This window comes from Pocillopora damicornis, chromosome 2, assembly GCF_964200805.1.
Source record: "Pocillopora damicornis chromosome 2, jaPocDami1.2, whole genome shotgun sequence".
NCBI classification, from domain to species: domain Eukaryota; kingdom Metazoa; phylum Cnidaria; class Anthozoa; order Scleractinia; family Pocilloporidae; genus Pocillopora; species Pocillopora damicornis.
In genome coordinates, this window is record NC_142671.1 from 37641156 (window position 1) to 37660306 (window position 19151).

General features: G+C 38.2%; 2 protein-coding genes across 2 annotated transcripts; both read left to right on the forward strand.

Annotated features, from left to right (window-relative positions):
- The first annotated feature begins 99 nt into the window (after nucleotides 1–99).
- Nucleotides 100–12777, forward strand: LOC113684096 (WD repeat-containing protein 11). Its single transcript, XM_027201414.2, has 28 exons — nucleotides 100–335; nucleotides 765–834; nucleotides 947–988; nucleotides 1102–1429; nucleotides 1867–2095; nucleotides 2513–3264; nucleotides 3384–3468; nucleotides 3911–4008; nucleotides 4133–4208; nucleotides 4356–4464; nucleotides 4634–4759; nucleotides 5300–5404; nucleotides 5654–5760; nucleotides 5881–5995; nucleotides 6222–6390; nucleotides 6484–6595; nucleotides 7557–7616; nucleotides 7798–7863; nucleotides 8125–8218; nucleotides 8587–8832; nucleotides 9364–9459; nucleotides 9814–9884; nucleotides 10395–10489; nucleotides 10584–10681; nucleotides 11344–11424; nucleotides 11792–11856; nucleotides 11940–12022; nucleotides 12437–12777. Exons 1-28 carry the CDS (start codon nucleotides 271–273, stop codon nucleotides 12562–12564), a joined length of 3771 nt encoding a protein of 1256 aa, XP_027057215.2. The 5' UTR covers nucleotides 100–270; the 3' UTR covers nucleotides 12565–12777.
- A 1588-nt stretch (nucleotides 12778–14365) lies between these two features.
- Nucleotides 14366–16313, forward strand: LOC113684121 (small integral membrane protein 8-like). Its single transcript, XM_089195951.1, has 2 exons — nucleotides 14366–14486; nucleotides 15493–16313. Exons 1-2 carry the CDS (start codon nucleotides 14403–14405, stop codon nucleotides 15631–15633), a joined length of 225 nt encoding a protein of 74 aa, XP_089052077.1. The 5' UTR covers nucleotides 14366–14402; the 3' UTR covers nucleotides 15634–16313.
- The last annotated feature ends 2838 nt before the right edge of the window (nucleotides 16314–19151 follow it).

The following is a 19151-nucleotide window of genomic DNA, read 5'->3' on the forward strand; positions in this document are numbered from 1 at the left end:
AGCATTTGTGCTGACCCTCTCATCCCTCCCTAAAGATAATTATGATTTTCGCTTTTTACAAACCAGCGGTCTGAGGAGTAAACAGCTGATGTGTTCTGTATGAACATATATAATGTACTGCAAATACGAAACGAGGACTACAATGGCGGAAATAAGGGGTGCCTTTGGGGTATAATTAAGGATTACTGGGTCTAGATCTAACTTTTTCTACAAAACCCAGTCATTGTGCAAGTTTGGATTCCGATATAACTGATTGAGATTTTAACTACCATGAAGCTGTCGCCTCGAGTTTTGCCTGGTGCTCTTCATAGTCATAACAGAGGAGCTTGTGATTGGTAAGTCTGCTGGCCTGGTTTCTTCCTCCATTGAACAATTTGAACACATTGAGCCCATTATTCAAAATCAATCGCACACAGTGACGTTCCTCGTAACTTTTGTATAAAGAAACTCTCGAAGCTCGAGCATTGGTATTTGAATCTGTGATGTCGAAAAAGATGGGCGAGGGACCAATTTCTTTATTATAATTGTTTCCTCTTAACAGTGTTTGCTTCCTATCCCATTAGATTCATATAACAATCTTGTGTTGTCTATGACAGTATGATGAAAAAAGTAAACTGCGAGCAATTAAAGATAGACCCCTTTCCAATATCTTGACTGAAATTTCCCCTATTAACTTTGCATATTATTTTGTTGGCTAGTTCTGATAATGCGTCATTTCATCAAATACATTTGAAGAATTTGTTGTTTTTTGTTTGGTTTATAAGGGGACGACAGTCACTGATTGCCTATGGTTGTCAAAACTTTGTAGTTGTCTTTGATCCCAAATCAGTTCAGGTGAGGATAATTAGTTTATCTTCTAATCGTTTTATTTCAGATCTGTGGCTTGAAAACTAATTTCTGTATTTAAATTGTATAATATTCTCGTCACTTTTTTCTTTCTTGACAGGTTATTCAAGTGCTAACCTTGCACACTGCCCCTTGCACAAAGGTAGGTAAATTTAGATCTTTAGGACTGTCTAATTCTCCTGATTCATGTTTTATTGTTTATTAAAATTGTTTTATTTATAAAGATGTTTTTAACTTTCCCACATTCATTTTTAGGTGAAATGGGCACGTGATAATTACCATCATGACAGTAATTCTCCATATATACTTCGTCTTGCATCTGGAGATACATCTGGTAACGTCATTGTCTGGGACATTTCTCAAGGGACTGCAGTGACTGAGTTCTCAGATGGAAACAGGCCAATTCTTGATCTAGAATGGCTTGCAACTCAAGATGCCTGTCATGATCTTTTAGCAGTTCTCCATGCTCCATCATCAATGATCCTTTGGAATGCTGATACTGGCACAAAATTGTGGAAAAAGACTTTTCAAGAAGCTCTGCTCTGCTTTGCTTTTGATCCTTTTATACCTTCAAATGTAACCTGTAAGTTGAAATTTTATCTTTAAAAAGTGCATACTACATTGAAAATATGGGTCAGACTTTACAAATGGTATCTTAACCCACTAATAAGGCTATGTCACAATTTATAACAACATCTGAGCCCAGTGAATTGCTCTTTTGCTCTCCTTGAAAGAATCCATAGGTAGAAGCAGGAGGAAAGTGAAAAAAAGCAATCAAGAATTACTAGTGGGAGAATTCTGGAAAGCAGCCAGAAAATATTTTTGAGTGATCACTGATATCTAGCAAACACTTTGAATCAGTTAAACTGTAATTAGTTCAATCTATAGAAATAAAAAAAAGCAGTATTTCTGAGTTTATACAAAACACATTTGTTGGACATATTCAGGAAGGATTTTTTTCCTAAAACTCATCCAAGAAAAAGGTACTAAGTTGCATTCCTTTTCCTTAACCTTGTTAAGTGATGTGTCAGGACTGGATTCTCTTCATCAATGACTTTTCCATCGGCAAAGCCCCAGAAAGCAATGGGCGTAAGTTTTACCTTACAAGCTCTGGCTCTGCATCACCCAGTGGCAGTTTTGTTGGCTCACCAACTGCTGGCCCAGACAGCAAGAATGCAACCAAACAATCCACACCCAAGTCTGCTCTCTCTAGGATGAGGCTATGGGGAGGAGGTGAATCAAAAAACAGGTAGAATTTATATGTTTCATCTTTTTTATCCATGGGAGTGTTTCACCAAACATGTCAAGTTGTATTTAACCAAAGGGGCCCTCAGGTACCTTTCCTAGTGGGAAAGAAAGTTTACAGTTCCTAAACCCTCCCCCCCCCCTACTCTTTCTCTTCCCAGCATGATTGCTAGACTCCAAAAGTATTTTTTTTCCAATTTGCATTTTTCATATTTACAAAATCTCTGTTAGAGATTGTAAGAGTGAAATTTCATGTCCTGTATCAGTTATGGTTTCAGCTTTTAAGTAAATTAATTAATACTTAGTATATTTGTGAACAAGAGAATAATTGAAACAGGAACTAATTTCTGGGGATAATACCTTTGGTAAAAATGTCTTTTGGATTATAAAAACTCTATTTCCTATCGTTTTCCTGTTTTAGAGCTGGAGAAGAAAGTGTGGCTTTGAGTGACTGTCTTCAGCTTGCATACCTTCCATCTGCTCATCATCATCTTTTAGCATTGTTTCCAAGGGAAGTAATGATTTTAGACATGGAAATCAACCAGGCAGTTTGCTCATTCAGTCTGGAGAGAAACAGCCCTTCTTTTCTTCAGGTCATCCCTTGTCAACAACGTGATGTTCTAATGTGTTTACATGAGAATGGCAGTGTGATCATGCGAGTGCGTAGAAGAGTAGAGAACAATCCTTACTTCACTGAACCTGATGAAAGGAGTAATGATGTAAATTCATCTGTGGATATAATCTATGAGAACAAATGCCAGTCAGATCCGCTGCGTCTCAGCAAATCAAGCCGACTCTTTGGCTTCGTGTGCTGTCCATCAAGTGAACGGAAAGTTGCCCTTTTGATTAGTGATGGAAGAATGATTATTTGGGAATTAAAGGCTAAAAGGCTTCAAGGAGAAGCATCAGTCTTGTCACAGGAAGCTTTGAAAGCTTCACTTCCATGCAACACAGACTCTGAACGCCTGCGGTGTCATGTCAATCCTAATTTGACACTTTCTGATGTGATTCCTCCACCTCTTACCTCTGGAAATGTCATTCAAAATTCTGTTCATTACAAGTTTGTCATGGTAACCCTTTCCAGCTCAGTATCATCTCCTCCAACTTGTGCTGTCATGTGTCCACCCTTGACTACTAAGAATTGGGGAAGTTACAAGCCTTTGTTAGCAGTTGGTAAGAGACTTCATTACATGTCATATTGTAGAGTTTTGCTACAACTTTGTTTGGTTAATATAAAGAACATACTCAATATAACAATTTCTAAAAAGATTACTAATTGTCTTTTTGTACAGGAAACACCCAAGGTTGTATTCAAGTTTTCAATCTGGGTACTGGCTTACTTGCAAGAGAATATACGATTCACACTGGAGCAGTGAAGTAAGACAATTTACCTACTTCGATTTTGAGAAAAATTCAGTTTGAAAAATACACCGAAAAAGCTAACTGTTGTGATTTTTTTTTTTAGGAGTGTTAAGTGATGTCTTAGTTTTAAACGAGTCTACTGCTGCAGTTCCTAGGAAATTACACAAGCTCAATGGGAATTACTGACTAACCCTCTGACTCTCCAGACTGGATGCTATCTAATTTTTCCTAACAGTATCACTGCTGAATCAAACACAAAAGTTGTGCGAATTTAGGAAGTGATCATCACCTTAAGAAACTCTTTATTATAAAACAAATTATTCTTGTCAACACCTAAGGAAATTTATAGAGAACAATGTGGAGAGTAATATGCATGCTAATGTGAGGGTGTAAAGGATTAATGTATAGGGAATTTTTTTATTAAAATAATAAAAGATATTTGTTGTTTCCATTACAGAGGGATTACATGGAGTAGTTTGGAGAGCTTTTTCTCCTGGGCTCAGGCCTCAGGGAGCACATCCAAAAATGAGCTTCAACTGGTCAGCATAAAAACTGGTAGGATGTCAGTATACTTGAGTGTTCTAGGAATGTGCTTCTGAACTGTATTTTGCTTGACCAAGATTTTTATTTCCACATATCAATTATAAGTGTTGTTGTTTATTGTTGAAAAAAATAACAGGTCAAATAACACCTATTGAACTTGGTAAAGCAGCAGAGGAATCAACTGTTGAGGCTCTCAAGATTTCTCAACTCAGGTAATAATTACTTTCAATTTTGTATGAGTGTTAAAAACAGACTAACTGCCACAGGGATCCCAGTCTCAACTTCAGCTCCTAATTGAATCCTTTTTCTATTTTACAAACTTTTAAGTTTTATTAGATTATTTGTCTTTTATTTTGCAGGCAATATTTTCTTGTTGTGATTAAGGACAGACCACTGCAATTATGGGATTTAAAAAATCTCACAGTACTCAGAGAGATGCCATCAAACTTTCCATCAGTCACAGCTTTGGTATGTGTGGTATAGAAGGCAACCATTCAAATGAAAGTTTTGAAAGAGTCATTATTTTTCATTATCATTACAGTGTAGAGTAGATAATTATATAAGTATGAATTTCATTAAAACTGAGTGATGTTGTTTTCAATAGTTAATTATAATTTAATTGTCCTTAACTCTCCAGGAATGGTCACCATCTCTTCACTCCAAGCACTTGAAGAAAAAACTGAGTCAGCAGTTGGAGCAGAATGCTTCTGGCATTGCAGCAAATGTTTTGGATCCAAGCAGGGCAAACCAAACACAGACACAGGTGAAAATACTCCCTTCAACGACTCCTCCCTTGTCCTTTGAATTACAGGAAAAAATCATCTTCTTCATTTTGCAATTAGTCTACGAGCAGGCCCCCCCCCTTAATTAAGCACTAGAGCCCTAACTTCTCTTCACCCCCAGGCCCTGAATAATGTGAGTAGAGAAAAGGTCTGCTAAGGGTCTGGACTCTTGGCAAACCTCTTCCCAACCTCCCCCCAGATAATCCAGCAGGCGGAGAAAGGCAAGTCCTTCTGCACTAATAAAGACACCTTGTTCACTGGTTTCTTTGCAATGGATAATCTTTCCTAATTAATTCAAGTATAGAATCTTGGACTAATCTGCTGGGTTTTTATTTTCACACAAAACATCTTGACTATATACATATTATGTGTTCCATCAAATCTCAGTGCAGTCTTAGAAAGCATACTGTTACAAATTACAATCAGTCACACCAAGAAGTGTTTTTTCTGTCTTTTGGTTCAACAGATGAACTTACTGCTCATAAAAACATGTTTTTTGTTCAATGTTTTTTTTTTCTCAGTCCTGGATAAAAGAGCACTTTGTGTGTGTGGATCAAGACAGAGTGTTGTATCATTTCCTTGTAGAGGGGACAGTGATCAAAGATGGCTCCAAAGTTCAGTGCGATGTATGTTACTCAATAATTTATGGTCAAACTTTTAGGTTGCAATAAAGTTATTTTGTCTTGTCATGACAATGCTCCTGTGTTACTGTTGGGGAGGGAACATAAGGAACAGGTAGCAGAAGGAATGGCGAATTTCCCCCCCCCCCTCCCTCTTAATATTTAGAACTTATTCAGTGAAACCTCTCTGACTGTTATTGTTGAGTTCATTTTTTGTTTTAAACACTGAAAATTGTTTCTCCCACCTTTCCACAGAGTACCCTTGGAATTGTAACTTATGTTGCTTGGAAAGGTGACTATTTGGTGCTGAGTGATGTGGATGGCAATTTAAGTATTTGGGAATTAAAGGCAAGAGTAACCAGGTAAAAACATAAGTTCTGTAAGTCTGAAAAAAAAACCAAAAAAACAAGCTAACACAGGATTAAGTAGTGGGAAATGGTAGTAATTCCTAACCATTTTGATCTCTGTTTTTACATTACAAGATCTATTGCAACGCACAGAGGACACATAAAGAAAATAAAGTTTGCTCCTGGGCGGGGTAACTTCAAACTTGGTGTGCTCTTTAGTGATGGAGTTGATATTTGGGACCTACAAAAGGTAATTTATGTTTTTTTGTCAGAACATTGTAAATAATATAGATCTACTCAGAAACATGTTCCTTAGAATGGCATTTTTATAGCTTTCCATCACCTTACGCAGTTAACGTCAACAATATGCAAGTATTGGGAATCATTTTTTGCATTCTGTGGTGAATTCAAGATTTGTGACATTTTGTTGGAATACAAAATTAAACTGTAATAACTATGGTTTTTTTCATCTTAAGTTTGAGATCGTCAGTAGCTATAAGCTACCAAAGGAATCTCTCCCACTTATTGACTTGGACTGGTTGGCATCAGACCTACCCATAACCACCCACACTAATGGAGCTATCCTTGTGATGACCATGGATTTAAATAACTCCACCTCATCTATGGCTCAGATGGATCTTGATGGTATGTACCTGTGTTTGACCCCTCCCACTGCAACATATTTTGTGTATAAACTGTGATCTGTTCAATGATTGGCTTTGCTGTGTTGTTATTAAGGTCCTTTATGGTGTCCTCACATCATGGAGCCAAAATCAAGTCTCATTCTGAAGTCCATTTTACAGCACTCACTTGGAAGGGACAAATACTCACTTACGGATATCTCAGACTTGTAAGGCTCAGATTTATTTGTTTTGCTATGTGTAGAGGTAGTGTTTGTCAGGAACGTATCCTTGTTTGGAGAAAGATGTTTTTCGTCTTTTCACGAGCGTAGGACAAAGAAAAAATTGAGTCCCCATGAGGAATCGAACCTCAGACCTTCGGATTTTCACGCTCCGATGCTCTACCACTGAGCCACAGATACTCTACGGTGAGCGAGGCCTATTACGAAGTTCATATGACACGCGGCCTGCATACTAAGATTAGCAATGTCGATAGCATCATTTTTGTGTATAGAACGAAAGAGATGGTAAGTTTTGAGCTCGGTAAAGTAGTAGAGCATCGGAGCACGGAAATCCGAAGGTCTGAGGTTTGATTCCACATGGAGACTCAGAAATTTTTCTTTGTCCCACGCTCGTGACAAGACGAAAAACATGTTTCTCTATTCCTTTACCAAGTTCAAAACTTACTATCTCTATTATTCTACATCCTACTTTAAGCTTATACTTAAACACTGGATAGTGTTGAAGGCGCGTTTTGATTGGCTACTAAAACTCCGAATATCCTTTGTTATTCACCTCCGAGCGATGCGCGCAGGATTTGATCCCGAAAATTGGCAATCGTTGAGGAAATAAATGAGTTAAAGTCATCTTTTTGTGCTGTGTTATCTCACTGTTTTTAGTTTTGTGGCTCGGTAAATATACACCACTAACACCTCCACTTCGGTTTCTAGTTGTTAATTGATACTAAGCTGTACTTTCCATTACAAGGAGGAAATTATTAAAATATAAATTTTGAGGGTTTTTTAATGTTATTGGTGATAAACACAAAAAGGAGCACAAATCAGGAAAGCACAAACAGTGAAAAATTCCACTCAATTGTTGGGTAGAAAGTAAAGCTTTTCCTGTTGTCAGTTCTATTGCTGAAGTCTCTCAACATCTTTGTATTTACTTTGTGTTCTTTACTCGGTTTAGGGAAATCAAGAAAGAGGAATCTGTCAGTGCAATTCAAGATCAACTAAAAATGATTCCATTGTGAGTACAAGAATGTTTTTGTCTTTGGGAGGAAATTGCACTTCACGGCCTGTTCTCATGAGATTCCTGAGAAAAGTTCACAACTAATGCTATCCGATGACTGCATTCTTTCCCATACAGAACATATAACAGACGATAAAGCTGAAACTCTGGTAATAGGAAATTTCTTTTTTTCGTACAGGGCCATTGAAAATCTGCTCCAGAATTCGACTCTAGGGACTGCACAGAAGTGCTACCTTGCTGCTTTGTAAGTTCAGTCTCATAAAAAAGCTTCGGGTCAGATTCAATCCTTCAATCAAGTTAGTATGTTCTGTTTTACAACACTCTTGGGTTTGCGCCATTTGATATACGGATTACTTCGGCTGCTAAATCTGTAATAATCAGTGAATTAACAAGGAGAGCTATTCTCTGTACGTTATTAGCTTTACTGCCAAGAGTTAGTTTCAAATCTCGTTTGCGCGTGAATTGCGGCTGGACTTAAGTCTCTCCTTATAATTTATCATTTTAGTTTATTTGGAGATGAATCCGAAACAGCCTTTTGGGAAGTTGCTCTTCACTTCCTCAGACGAGAAAAAGCCAGGTTGTTGTGTGCAAAGCATCAGGTACGTGTTAATTTAACTAATAATAACATTATCCTCAGCAGAAAAAAACTACTCAGGTTGTGTAACAGTCAGGAGGGAGGTTAGTCTTACGAGTTTAGTGGTACATAGGTGCTGATCCATAACCTGACTCGACTTTCTGACTACTCCTCCTGGTTGAGAGAATAGTTTATCGCCGGTATCTCCCCCACCCCACCCCGCTGGTATCACCCCCACCCCACCCCGCCTCCCGATCTACCTCTATCGCTCAAACCCAGACACCTCCAATCCAAATTATAATGCACTTACCATGTCTGCCTTCATTAGAGGACTGGCCGCGCTTAAAAACGTCCTTATGAGTTCACAGTTGTTGATTTTTGTTTACCTTGCAGAGTGACCATCAGCCCTTGTACAATCGTGCACGATCATACTCAGCTGATCTCTTCAACCCGTCCGAGGCTACAGCTAAGCTCAAGCGGAGCTTTAGTGCTAGGAGCCTGGACTTGCTGTCAATCGACGATGACCTAGACTTGTGTGGCCAAGAGGAGACTGGTACGAATGGAAGCGAAACCTGTTGCTGCTACCCAGTCTCCCTCGACACCTGTTACGACATCCTTAGTGACACTGATGCATTCCAGGTGAGTCGACTCTTTAGTAAGTAAATAAACAATGTGCTTCCTTACACCTGCTCCAACAAGGCTGTAACTCTACTCCTTTCCCCTCTACTTACTGGAAAACCACGGTCACTCATGGCGCCTGCAGTCAATCAGCCCACACCAACCACCTACCAGAACGACCAGTTCAAAAGGAAAGGCCTGTTTCTGTGTTTTGTAAAAATTTCACTAGAGTGGTTTTAAATCATGAAAGATATTGTTTGGATTCTAGTAGCCAAATTTAAGAAATCAACAACAAAGAAAAGCGCTGCATTTTCCGTATCGGAAAAAAACAGGAAGACTCTTTGGGAAGTTTAAACATAGGCGTCGTCTAGTTGTACAGAAAAATCCTTAAAATTCTTTCGAGTATTTCTTTGGTGACTCTGTTTGGAAAGAGGAGCACGCAAAGTCATGTAGTACTTCTCTTCACTTCAGGTATGGCTTTTCCTCAATCGGTGGACAGGAGTTTGTAATGATTCAGTTTTTTAACCATTGCATCTTTTGATCTTTTCTCAGAGGAGTCAGTTGGACCGACTCGCTCTACATGACAGCAAACGATCCACATATGAACATACAAAAAAATGTGCCGATACTCTGGTGCTCTTGGGACAAGTACGAACACAGTTTGACTTTTGATTTATTTTGTATACTCATCAAACTATGTTTTTGTTGATGAAAATGACAAGTAAAGCTTGATCTATAGATTGTTACAGTTTCAATTTCGATAAAATTCAGTTCTTCTTTTCAGCTCAGCTCTCCCCCTTTGTACGTGAAAAAAAAAAAAACCATATTCTGTAAGGTCCATTTCCTGTAGTTCGCTTTGTAATAGGCAAGCCTTGAACGTTTGGGCTGTGGTCAGCCCCAAGAGATTTTCGCCAGGAAGGAGGGCTTAATGATACAATTATTGCCTTAACTTCGCTACATTATTGTTTTTATTTATTTACTTTTTACACGATTTTGTTACAGGCAGACAGAGCAGTGCAGTTGTTCCTCGAGACAGATTCCGCCAATGATAACTATTATGTGGACTCTCTAAGGTATTCTTGAACATCAATTTTTTGCTCAACAAATTTACTTGGTAGCAAAATTTGACTCGGGGACTGAGTTTGGTGATAGTGCATTAATTTGTCGCAAGTTCTCTGAATTTGCATTAGTTTTGATGTACTTCGCTCTGATTGGTCGAGAAAATTCGCGCCACCTTCTCAGCCAATTAGATGCAAAACTTAAACCAATCACGACAATTAAGTCTAGCGCTTTCCCGCGCTTTAGGCCTTTTACATACATTTCCTTTGAGTTCTGATTGGTTCATCGTGTTACCATAGTTCTGATTGGCCTTTGTGACCACTTTGAATTTGTTTCACGGCATTTGATCAAAAGGTTCACTGAATAGAAAAAGAAAAAACGAAAACGAAACAAGATGTTGAAGTGATTAGCTTTTTGTGACCTCTTCCAGTGTCTTAAGGATGGACTAAAAAATATTTCTCAATAGGAGCGTCCTCCCTACGCTTTCATTCCCTTTTATTACCTCTCATCCTTTTCCTCCATAGGGCCTGTCTTGTGGCCACGATTCGTTCGTCGGGTGCTTCACAGAGCACCATCAAACTTGTGGCCACAAATCTCATCGCTAGTGGTAAACTTGCAGGTGAGCATTATCGTGGCAATTAACGGGCATGTGCAACGTAGCTGCCGATATTGAGCGGGTTCATAATGAATCTTTTTTTTGTTATTATGTACAGAGGGAGTTCAGCTCCTCTGTTTGATTGACAAGGGATTGGATGCCTGCCGTTATCTTCAGACATATGGCGAATGGGATAGGGCTGCGTGGCTAGCAAAGGTAATATCTTCGCCCTCTGAACAATTTCCTGTTCTCCTCCAGTGTTTCTCTGTTAAGTCACCACTTTTCCTTTCTTGGGAAACCGCAAAATAGGGCTTATTTAATTAGTATCGATTGCAGCCTGGGATTCCATTGGTCTTGCGTTACTACATCTGGGAAGCGCGCGCCATCCTCTCAACCAAAATGCGAAAATGTTTGTTATTTATATCGTAATAACCTTTACTGTAAGGTGAGTTATAAAATTAGTAAGATTTAGGTATCGGTACCTCTCTTACGCATATATGTTGTTCGTATAAGGGCACCATGCAGTTGACTGTCGAAAAATTGGATAATCATAAAAAAGGATAACATCAACATTAGCCAAGGAAAACTCATAGTAAAAACGGACAAACTAACAAAAGCGCGGGAAAACGCGGGTGACCAAATCACGTTTGGTCCTCCCTTTACGTTTGATTGGTTAAGAGGATGGCGCCAGTTTCTGGACCAAACACAGAGCGAGGTGAAGCAAAGACAAAGTAATCCCGGATTACTTTCGCGATTTCAGCAAATATTCGATTAACACTGCAGTTTTTTTTTGTTTTCGATTTTTTGGGGTTTTTTTTTTTTGTTTTGGTTTGGTTTTTTTGTTTTCAATCAAGGTCCCATTGTGCTTGTTATTGCAGGCAACTCTGAGCTATCCAGACTGTGCAGAGGTGGTTAGAAGATGGATTGAACATCTCTCCAGTACACACACTAGTCAACAGGTCAGGATAGAACAAAGAAAATCGCAACAAATACTAAATTAGCGACACCCGTAAATATCATTGACAAACTAGATATTTTCCTCTCGCATGCAAACAGCCTAAAAAATGGTACATGGCGAATCAAAATGAGAGCGATCATACGATATTCCCCAGTTTGCGACATGTTTAGGCCAATAGTGTAAGGAAAGATATTTACATGTTTTACCCGTTGTATTTTACAAATATTTTTTTGGACCTTTTTTCCATTGTAAGTCTCTGGTGCCTCTGAGAAATTGTCTCTAATAAACTGTTCATGGACAAATTTTTGCAAGGGCAAGTTTGCTATTTGTTTTAATCAAAGTTTCTGTTGATACCCTTTCTCTAACAGAGCAAAGCTGTTTTGGTGCTACTGTCCTTGGGAAAGTTCTACAAGGCGCTTGATATGCTCTATAGGTATGAACAAGAACTGAAAGTTTTACTCCAGAGTTTTTGAAGTATTTAATAGTCATCAAAATCACATTTTTGTTCATTTTCAGCATGCGTTACTTTGACCGAGCAGCAATGTTTGCCGAAGCCTGCCAAGAATACGGCTTTCTTTCGCCATCAGACGAAAAGAACAGTATCCTCTTGAAATATGTTGTTCGACGGAGCGCTCTCAAAAAAAGGGTTTGATTGCATAATTCGACGATGTTTTAGCGCTCGCCAGGATTAATGTGTTCTGGCCTTTTGAGAGTAACTCTTCTGCAAAAGTACTCGGGAAGGCTACAAAACGGAATTGCAGGGGGATGGAGTAAGGGCTGATTACCTGGGATTAACTAGCGTCGCAACCAGGTGGAGAACGGATACTTATGGTAATTTATGCCACGGTAATCGATATAAACTCTGCTGTTTATGCATGAGGGAAAAGGTTTGGATAATAGGTTGTGAAGACTTGAGGCAGCCGTTCTGTCTCCTGTAGGTCTCGCTTAAGGCGTGAGACATGTTAAAACAAAATCTTACTGTTTAGAATATGTCCTTAACACACTGATATCAGCTGCCCTGGTACACGCAGTCTATACGGAATATGCTCGATATCTCCATGGTCTTGGACTTGAAAAACCAGCTTATTTCTTTGCCAGTAAAGCTGGACCAAAAGCACGACAACTTCTGGATGGACTGTAGAAATACAAACCTCAAAATGACTTAAAATGAAGAATTGATTCATATGTTTAGTAAAGTCACTCGACATTTTTGTATTTTGTCAAAGGTTACTGGATACAAACAGCAGATAATCAATGCCTTTCACGAATGAGAAGAATGTATTAAGAACACACGAAAATTATGCATTTTACCGTTTTCAGATGATGAGTATTAAAAGAAGAAACAAAAGTCGTAGTTAGTCGTACGGTTTTTCTCATTACTAACCAGATATTGGGAGCCACAAGCAAGCATTTCCGTGAATAAATATTGGCTAAACGTCCGAGATAAATTTTGCAATTCTCAGAGAAGATAAACGTCTGTATCCTAAAGAAGGCGAGTCACTTATTCTAAAGGTATTCAAGCATTTTACAATCGGCAATGCTTGCAAGGCTGGAAATAGAACAAAGAACAATCTCGCGCTCTCGACGGAAATCAACGAGTTTAATCACACTGTACTATGTATTAACAGTAATGACATGTAATTACAGTCACCTAGATAAAGTGAGTTACAGGGAAACCGGGGAAGTAAGCTGTGGTCATCTTTTCCGCTACAATTTCCAGTCATACAATACCAACACACTTTCAAAGGCCGAAGGAGATGAGAAGAAAGAAAACATCAATAAGGGGTTATCGTGAGAATGAGAAATGTATGGTGACATTGATGAGAATTGGCTATTGGACCTCGGGATTGAGAGGATTAACTGACAGGTCTGACAAGTGGGACAGGTATCTTCAGTTAGAGGCAATGTTAAAAGCCGCTCGTTAAACATTACAATCACGAATTACAGTGATAGAAATGGAAGGAACATTCAACTCTTTAGTGAGTCAGTCTGGTCAGTTTGATTGATTCCTCAAAGACTTGTTTCCTTTGTTCTCAGAAATGAAATTATTTGAGACGATAAAAAAAAGCTTTACTGAAATTCGACAACAACCATATGTGCAGGCTATGAAATTGCAAAGGCTTCAGTTCGTTTATAGATTATTTATGGGAATTATCTGTAGCTGTTAAAAATTCCTATCGGTGCAACTTCGGTCAATTAGTTAGTCAGATCGTCAGGCAAACTGTGACTAATTCGTCAGGCAGTCAGTTAGTCCTTATGTCAGTCGGTCAATCAGTAGTCAGTCAGTCAAATGGATAAAGGGGGTAAGGGGGACAGAAAAAAGGTGAGAGAGCCTGTCCACTGTCACCAACAGTCACCACCACCCTGTCACCACCACGACGTCATCGTCAAAGCTAAAATATGCGTTTCGTTGACGTTTTGTTTTTTTTTTCGACTGAGTTTGATGAAAAGGACATGACCACAGTACCTGGAAGCCACTTGGTTGAGCCTCGAGTTTACTCTAAAGCATCCTTTTTAATTCTATTTGGTGGAAAATTTTAAAGCTTTTTTTTTTTTTTTTTTTTAAGTTATACATTTTGTTAGGACTTTTTTTTTTTTTTTTTTTTTTTTTTTTAAATTACAAACACAATGTTTACAATACAATATGAAACACCACTTACACTAATTACAATGCTTATTTACATTACTCTACTTACAGTCACTAATAATTACACTACTTACAGTCACTAATAATTACACTACTTACAGTATCCAGCTCTATTAACAACACAATCTACTTAAAGCTTTGCATATTCGTGTGCAGCTGTATAGTATAGTATAACCTGTGAATTTAATTTAAACCACGATGGTAAGCTTTAGAATAAAAGTTCCCCTCCACTTGCCACTATGCAATAACAATCAGGCGTTCCATTCTATCCAAAGAAACTGGACACTAATGTTGGTATCCAGTTCCTCACAAGAAGTATATTTGTAAACAAGATGGCGTCTTCATCAGAAAAGAAATCTGCAAGACAATCCACACTTGCATTTCGATTGATCAATCCGGAGTTATTTATCAAACCTGTGAGTATCCTAGGTTTATTCTCATTTTATTTGATTCAATGGTAAAGCAATAAACTTCAGAGATCACTCTCGGACCGACTTAGATTTAAGTTATCCATTTCATTAAGTTAGTAAATAATGACTCATCCGTTAAGCTCTATGAAAACCATCCCTATTCACTCTTCCACACTTCCTCGTGCAGCTTCCTAATTCCCCAGTGAACAAACACCTACAATAATTGCTACATATCTGAACTCCCGGATGTGATTATTGTGTAACTTCTCCTTAAAGGTTGAAGTTGTTATCTTGATCTAACACCAAAGCCCTGTCACTATTTTACAATGAAAAGTGTCACAGCTATAGGGAAGAATTAACCCTTTAACCCCTAAGAGTGACTAGCATCTATTTTCTCCTTACAATATCACCCCTAAATCACTCATTAAGGTCATGAGAGTGAAGAAAAAATTAAAAAAAATAAATTAACAAGCTCTTGATTATTAAACAGATAATCTTTGTCAGCACCTTAGAAAATGTATGTATGACAGTAAGGAGAATATACACACTGATGTTAGTGTGTAAAGGGTTAATAATCAGATCTTTGGAGTTAAAGGGTTAACTGGTTTGCCGAACATTCAGGCTGATTTAGCGATAGGATACCTGTAAACACAGAGGAAACAAAGTGAAATGTAAGAAAGAGGCCTCATTGCTTCAATTTGCCTAAAATTTTGTCAAGTGCTAATGTCTGTAATGTTCAATAGAATTTTGCATCACCATTTGTTGTGTTGACTTCCTGTCTATATATCTTTTTTTTTCAATAAATATGTATGACTACTAACATTCTTAAAGTTGTGAAACCTAAGTATTATAGACATTAAAATCAAAGAAAATGAATATTCCTGTCAGGTACTTATGTACCTTACATAGAGGATTGATTATTTGAAACAAGAAATGATTATCATTTTTTTTATAGAAGCATTGTTAGAAGGAAAGCATTGCATAATTTTATTTTCTTCATTCTTAAATCTAGAACAAAGTGATCATGATTGGAGGTTCAGTTGCACTTGCTGGCTGTGTATTGTTCCTGGGTTACATGAATTTTGAAGGAGAAAAACAGACAGTTTCAACATCGGCACATAACCACGGACGTGTGAAAAGCAAGTGGGACTAAATGGCAAGTTATACACAGGAAAAGAACACTGGAAAAAAACATGCATGTCATCTGCATTATCAATAGACATATTCTGCTGTGGGAATGTGCCGAGGCAGTTCTGTGCTCTACCTCTCAACAAATCAAGCACTCCAGTTGAATTTGATGTAAACATCTCAGTAACTGCCATTACTGGATTGTGAGTAGAATGTTGTCACCAGAAATAGGCTAATAAGGCTAATAACAAAATTTAACACCGCCAGTAAGCAAATGTCAATTTCCATTCTGAGTGTTGAGATCATAACAGGCAAAATTGTTTGGAGCAACTTCAAACTGCCACACAAATTGTTAAAATTTAAAGAGGATGAAAAAAAAACCACTTCATCTATCAATAAGATAAATGAGAAACAAACTGTAAAGGATTCTTAGAAAATATTCTTAATTATAATATTTTTTTTGACAGCTCTAAGGTGAATTGTTAATTACGTGGACTGATATCAAACCAGTGATTGGCAATTTTTTTGGAAAAAAACTCCTTTTTTTCCTTCCTTTCTGTTTTTAATCCATTGTTATTATGCAGCCAATTTATCTTGTTTGCTGATCATCTCTTGTGAAAAGAACTATTTAGTGGTTTTGTATTCTCTTATCCAAGATTTCCTTTCATGTGGAATGTAGCTACAATAAAACCTCAAGAAAAACTTGTTCAGAGCATTCTATTTTGAATGATTGTGGATTTAGGAATATCATATGAAAATAAACATTTCAGGCCTGTACGGGAGTTGAACCCATCACCTCTGCGATACCGGTGCAGTGCTCTACCAACTGGGAGCTCGTCATTTTGTTGGTTCGTATTTAATCCGTGAAGTGATTTCATAACTGCTTTTCCATCAGACCAGTTGTTTAATCAGTTTTCAGAGAAGACCGAAAGTGGGGTAATTGTGAACAACAACTCCCTGAAAAAGCCTGTCGGTCGTCAGTCGGCCAACAGAGCGCCGACTGTCAGCCGACAGGTTTTTCTATGGTGTTGTTCTACGTGATTACCCCGTGTCCTCTCGACGAGTTCGTGAGTACGTGAGCACAGAAACAATTCAAACTAGTATGTCTTCCGCAATAATTACACATTTCCTTTCAGAGGAAGTTGAAAGTAGATTTCGACTGTCTCTCTTTCTCTCTTTCACTCTCTGAGGAGAGGGTCAATGGGATGTGGTTAAGCAGTTTGCAAATGTTTGAAATTTTTGTGTTTTAAAGAAACGCTCGAACTTTTGGAATAGTACATCTTATAGTTGTCAGGATACTGACCTAATACAACTGTATCGCATATAATCAAGAATTTGCGATTTTCCGGAAGCCACCGGACATATTGCAGGCGCAAATATCGCGTTGGGAATTTAATAACATCCATTTGTTGTGGTTTATGGCACGATTGCATACGTTTTTGTTTTCGGTTTGTTTTGTCTCAGTTTGGTGTCTTTTTTTTTTTTTATAATTATTTGTTTTGTTCTTATTTTTATGTTTTTCCGATCGAAGTAGCTTTAGCTAGATTTTATCTTTACGGCAAGGGTTCGCTTGTTATTGTACTGTGTAATCATAGATCTTACTTATGAATACTAATAATGAAAAGATAGCGAATTTGTGAAAAAAAAATCCTTTTTAAATCGTCATCCATCAAAATTACTCTCCTTGCCCTCATTCATCTTCATGGGGTTAGGAAAAAGATGTTAGAGGAATCTTTCTTGTCTAAGATAGTTTGAATTTAGAGAAGTCTTCTTATCAGAGTCTCTTCCTTAGCAATGGTAGTATTGCGTTACATGAATTGTATTTTCGTCATAAATGTCACGAGCCAGTAAGCCACTGGTTTAATGCATATTTTATGGAAAACTTTATCGCTGAACGACCAAAGCTCTATCCTGACTTCTTATCTTTTGTGGTAGAAGACCAATCCATTTCTTTTGTTCTATTGTAATATTATGGACGACTCTCAAGCCTCTCAAGGCGAGTTTACATTTGCCACATGGGCAGAAATTTAGGACAGTCAGCGGTTCGTGACGCGGGCTCTATTCTGTACAATAGAGGTGCGTCCGACATTGTAAATGGTTCAAGTGATTACGAAACTGGAGAGGTAAGATGTTTTATTACTTTATTGCAAAATAACAGATTGAGACCGGAAAGAAATGAGAAACTTGCGTCACGTTTATGCCTAAATTGGAAGTCACGCAACCATGTCACGGAATGGATAGCGTTACAGCAAAGCACGGTTATTTTTTAATATCACCCTTGAACCAATCAGTTTTCTTTATTTATATCATCTGACCTATGTAAACAAGCTAAGATACCAAGCCTTTGAAAGTAAAAATGGCGTCGGAAACCATTTGTTCGGGAAGAACCGTCGATCCAACTTCTGCGACATCCTTTCTGCGTGACTAAAGGCGAAAGTTCTGTTCGCGATGAATACTGCAAATCTTCAACTTTACGGGGATCAAAGAGAATGCCACATTCATCCAAAAAAGCGGCACAAAATGAGAGATAAGAGACCCCTGTTCGCAGCGCGATGCTCGCAACCTACCAATATTGTCTTCTTTCGCGGATGTGCCGGGTCGAAGTTTGGCTATTTCAGCCAATTTACTGTGTTTGTATGGAAGTGCAATATGACTCTTATATGGGATTTGCGTAATTTGTTTGGGATCAAAGACGAAACAAGTGAGAACCTCGAAATTTCGTCCAAAGCAGCAACTCACTAACACGATAGCACACCGATGCTCGCAAGTACGATAATTATTTTAATTTTTTCAAAATTTTTTAATGTTAGAACTTTGCCATACAAATCCTTAGAAGCTTCGGACATTTTTAAAGGGCATTAGGAAAACTCTGCGCATGCTTGGCCGCCATGATGTCCTTCATTTCTGCCCATGCTTCCATGCGGCAAATTTTAAAAAAGATTTGGATCCATGTCACAGTATCTTAGCAACTGCGCACCTACCCCTTCCCTAATCCAACAAAAGTCACCTTATCGCAAATTGGGCCTTATGTTGGGTTGGGGGAGGGGTAAGTGCACAGTTGCTAAGATACTGGCGTTGATCCGAAGACTATTGTTTCTATGAGAATATTTACTTCAGGTAAAAAAGATACGTGACTTCGATATTAAAAAGGAAGCAAAACGTGATGAGCAGTGTTAGGTCGTATTGGGAATTTAGAGATCATGGACCTTGTAATCTCAGTGAAATCGTGTGTTATACTATGACCATCATCTAGTGAAATCACTCCCTTTATCTTCGATTATACTGATAAGGTCTGCAAAAGTAGTAACGATCACGTTTGTTTCAGTACTTACTTTGTTTGGGGTCTCGTGCGCTACCGATTGAACTGGCTTTCGGTGTATTTTACGTCACAAAACTTCACGAACTGATAGCACCTGTTCGTCATCTGCAGGGATCACGCGCTTCCTTCGCTCATTAAAAAGCTTTGAAAAATACGAGACCTTTGTCTTGCGTACTTCTCTCGTTTACATTCGAGAAAACGCGGTTTTATCAACGGAGTTGAAC

What these genes read in the sequence shown, in the direction of transcription:
- LOC113684096 (XM_027201414.2), top strand. Translation starts at nt 271, where the DNA reads ATGAAGCTGTCGCCTCGAGTTTTGCCTGGTGCTCTTCATAGTCATAAC. An exon ending in AAGTGCTACCTTGCTGCTTT is followed by an intron (nt 7,864 to 8,124) that starts GTAAGTTCAGTC and finishes TTATCATTTTAG; the next exon opens with TTTATTTGGAGATGAATCCG. An exon ending in GTGACACTGATGCATTCCAG is followed by an intron (nt 8,833 to 9,363) that starts GTGAGTCGACTC and finishes ATCTTTTCTCAG; the next exon opens with AGGAGTCAGTTGGACCGACT.
- LOC113684121 (XM_089195951.1), top strand. Translation starts at nt 14,403, where the DNA reads ATGGCGTCTTCATCAGAAAAGAAATCTGCAAGACAATCCACACTTGCA. An exon ending in CGGAGTTATTTATCAAACCT is followed by an intron (nt 14,487 to 15,492) that starts GTGAGTATCCTA and finishes TCTTAAATCTAG; the next exon opens with AACAAAGTGATCATGATTGG.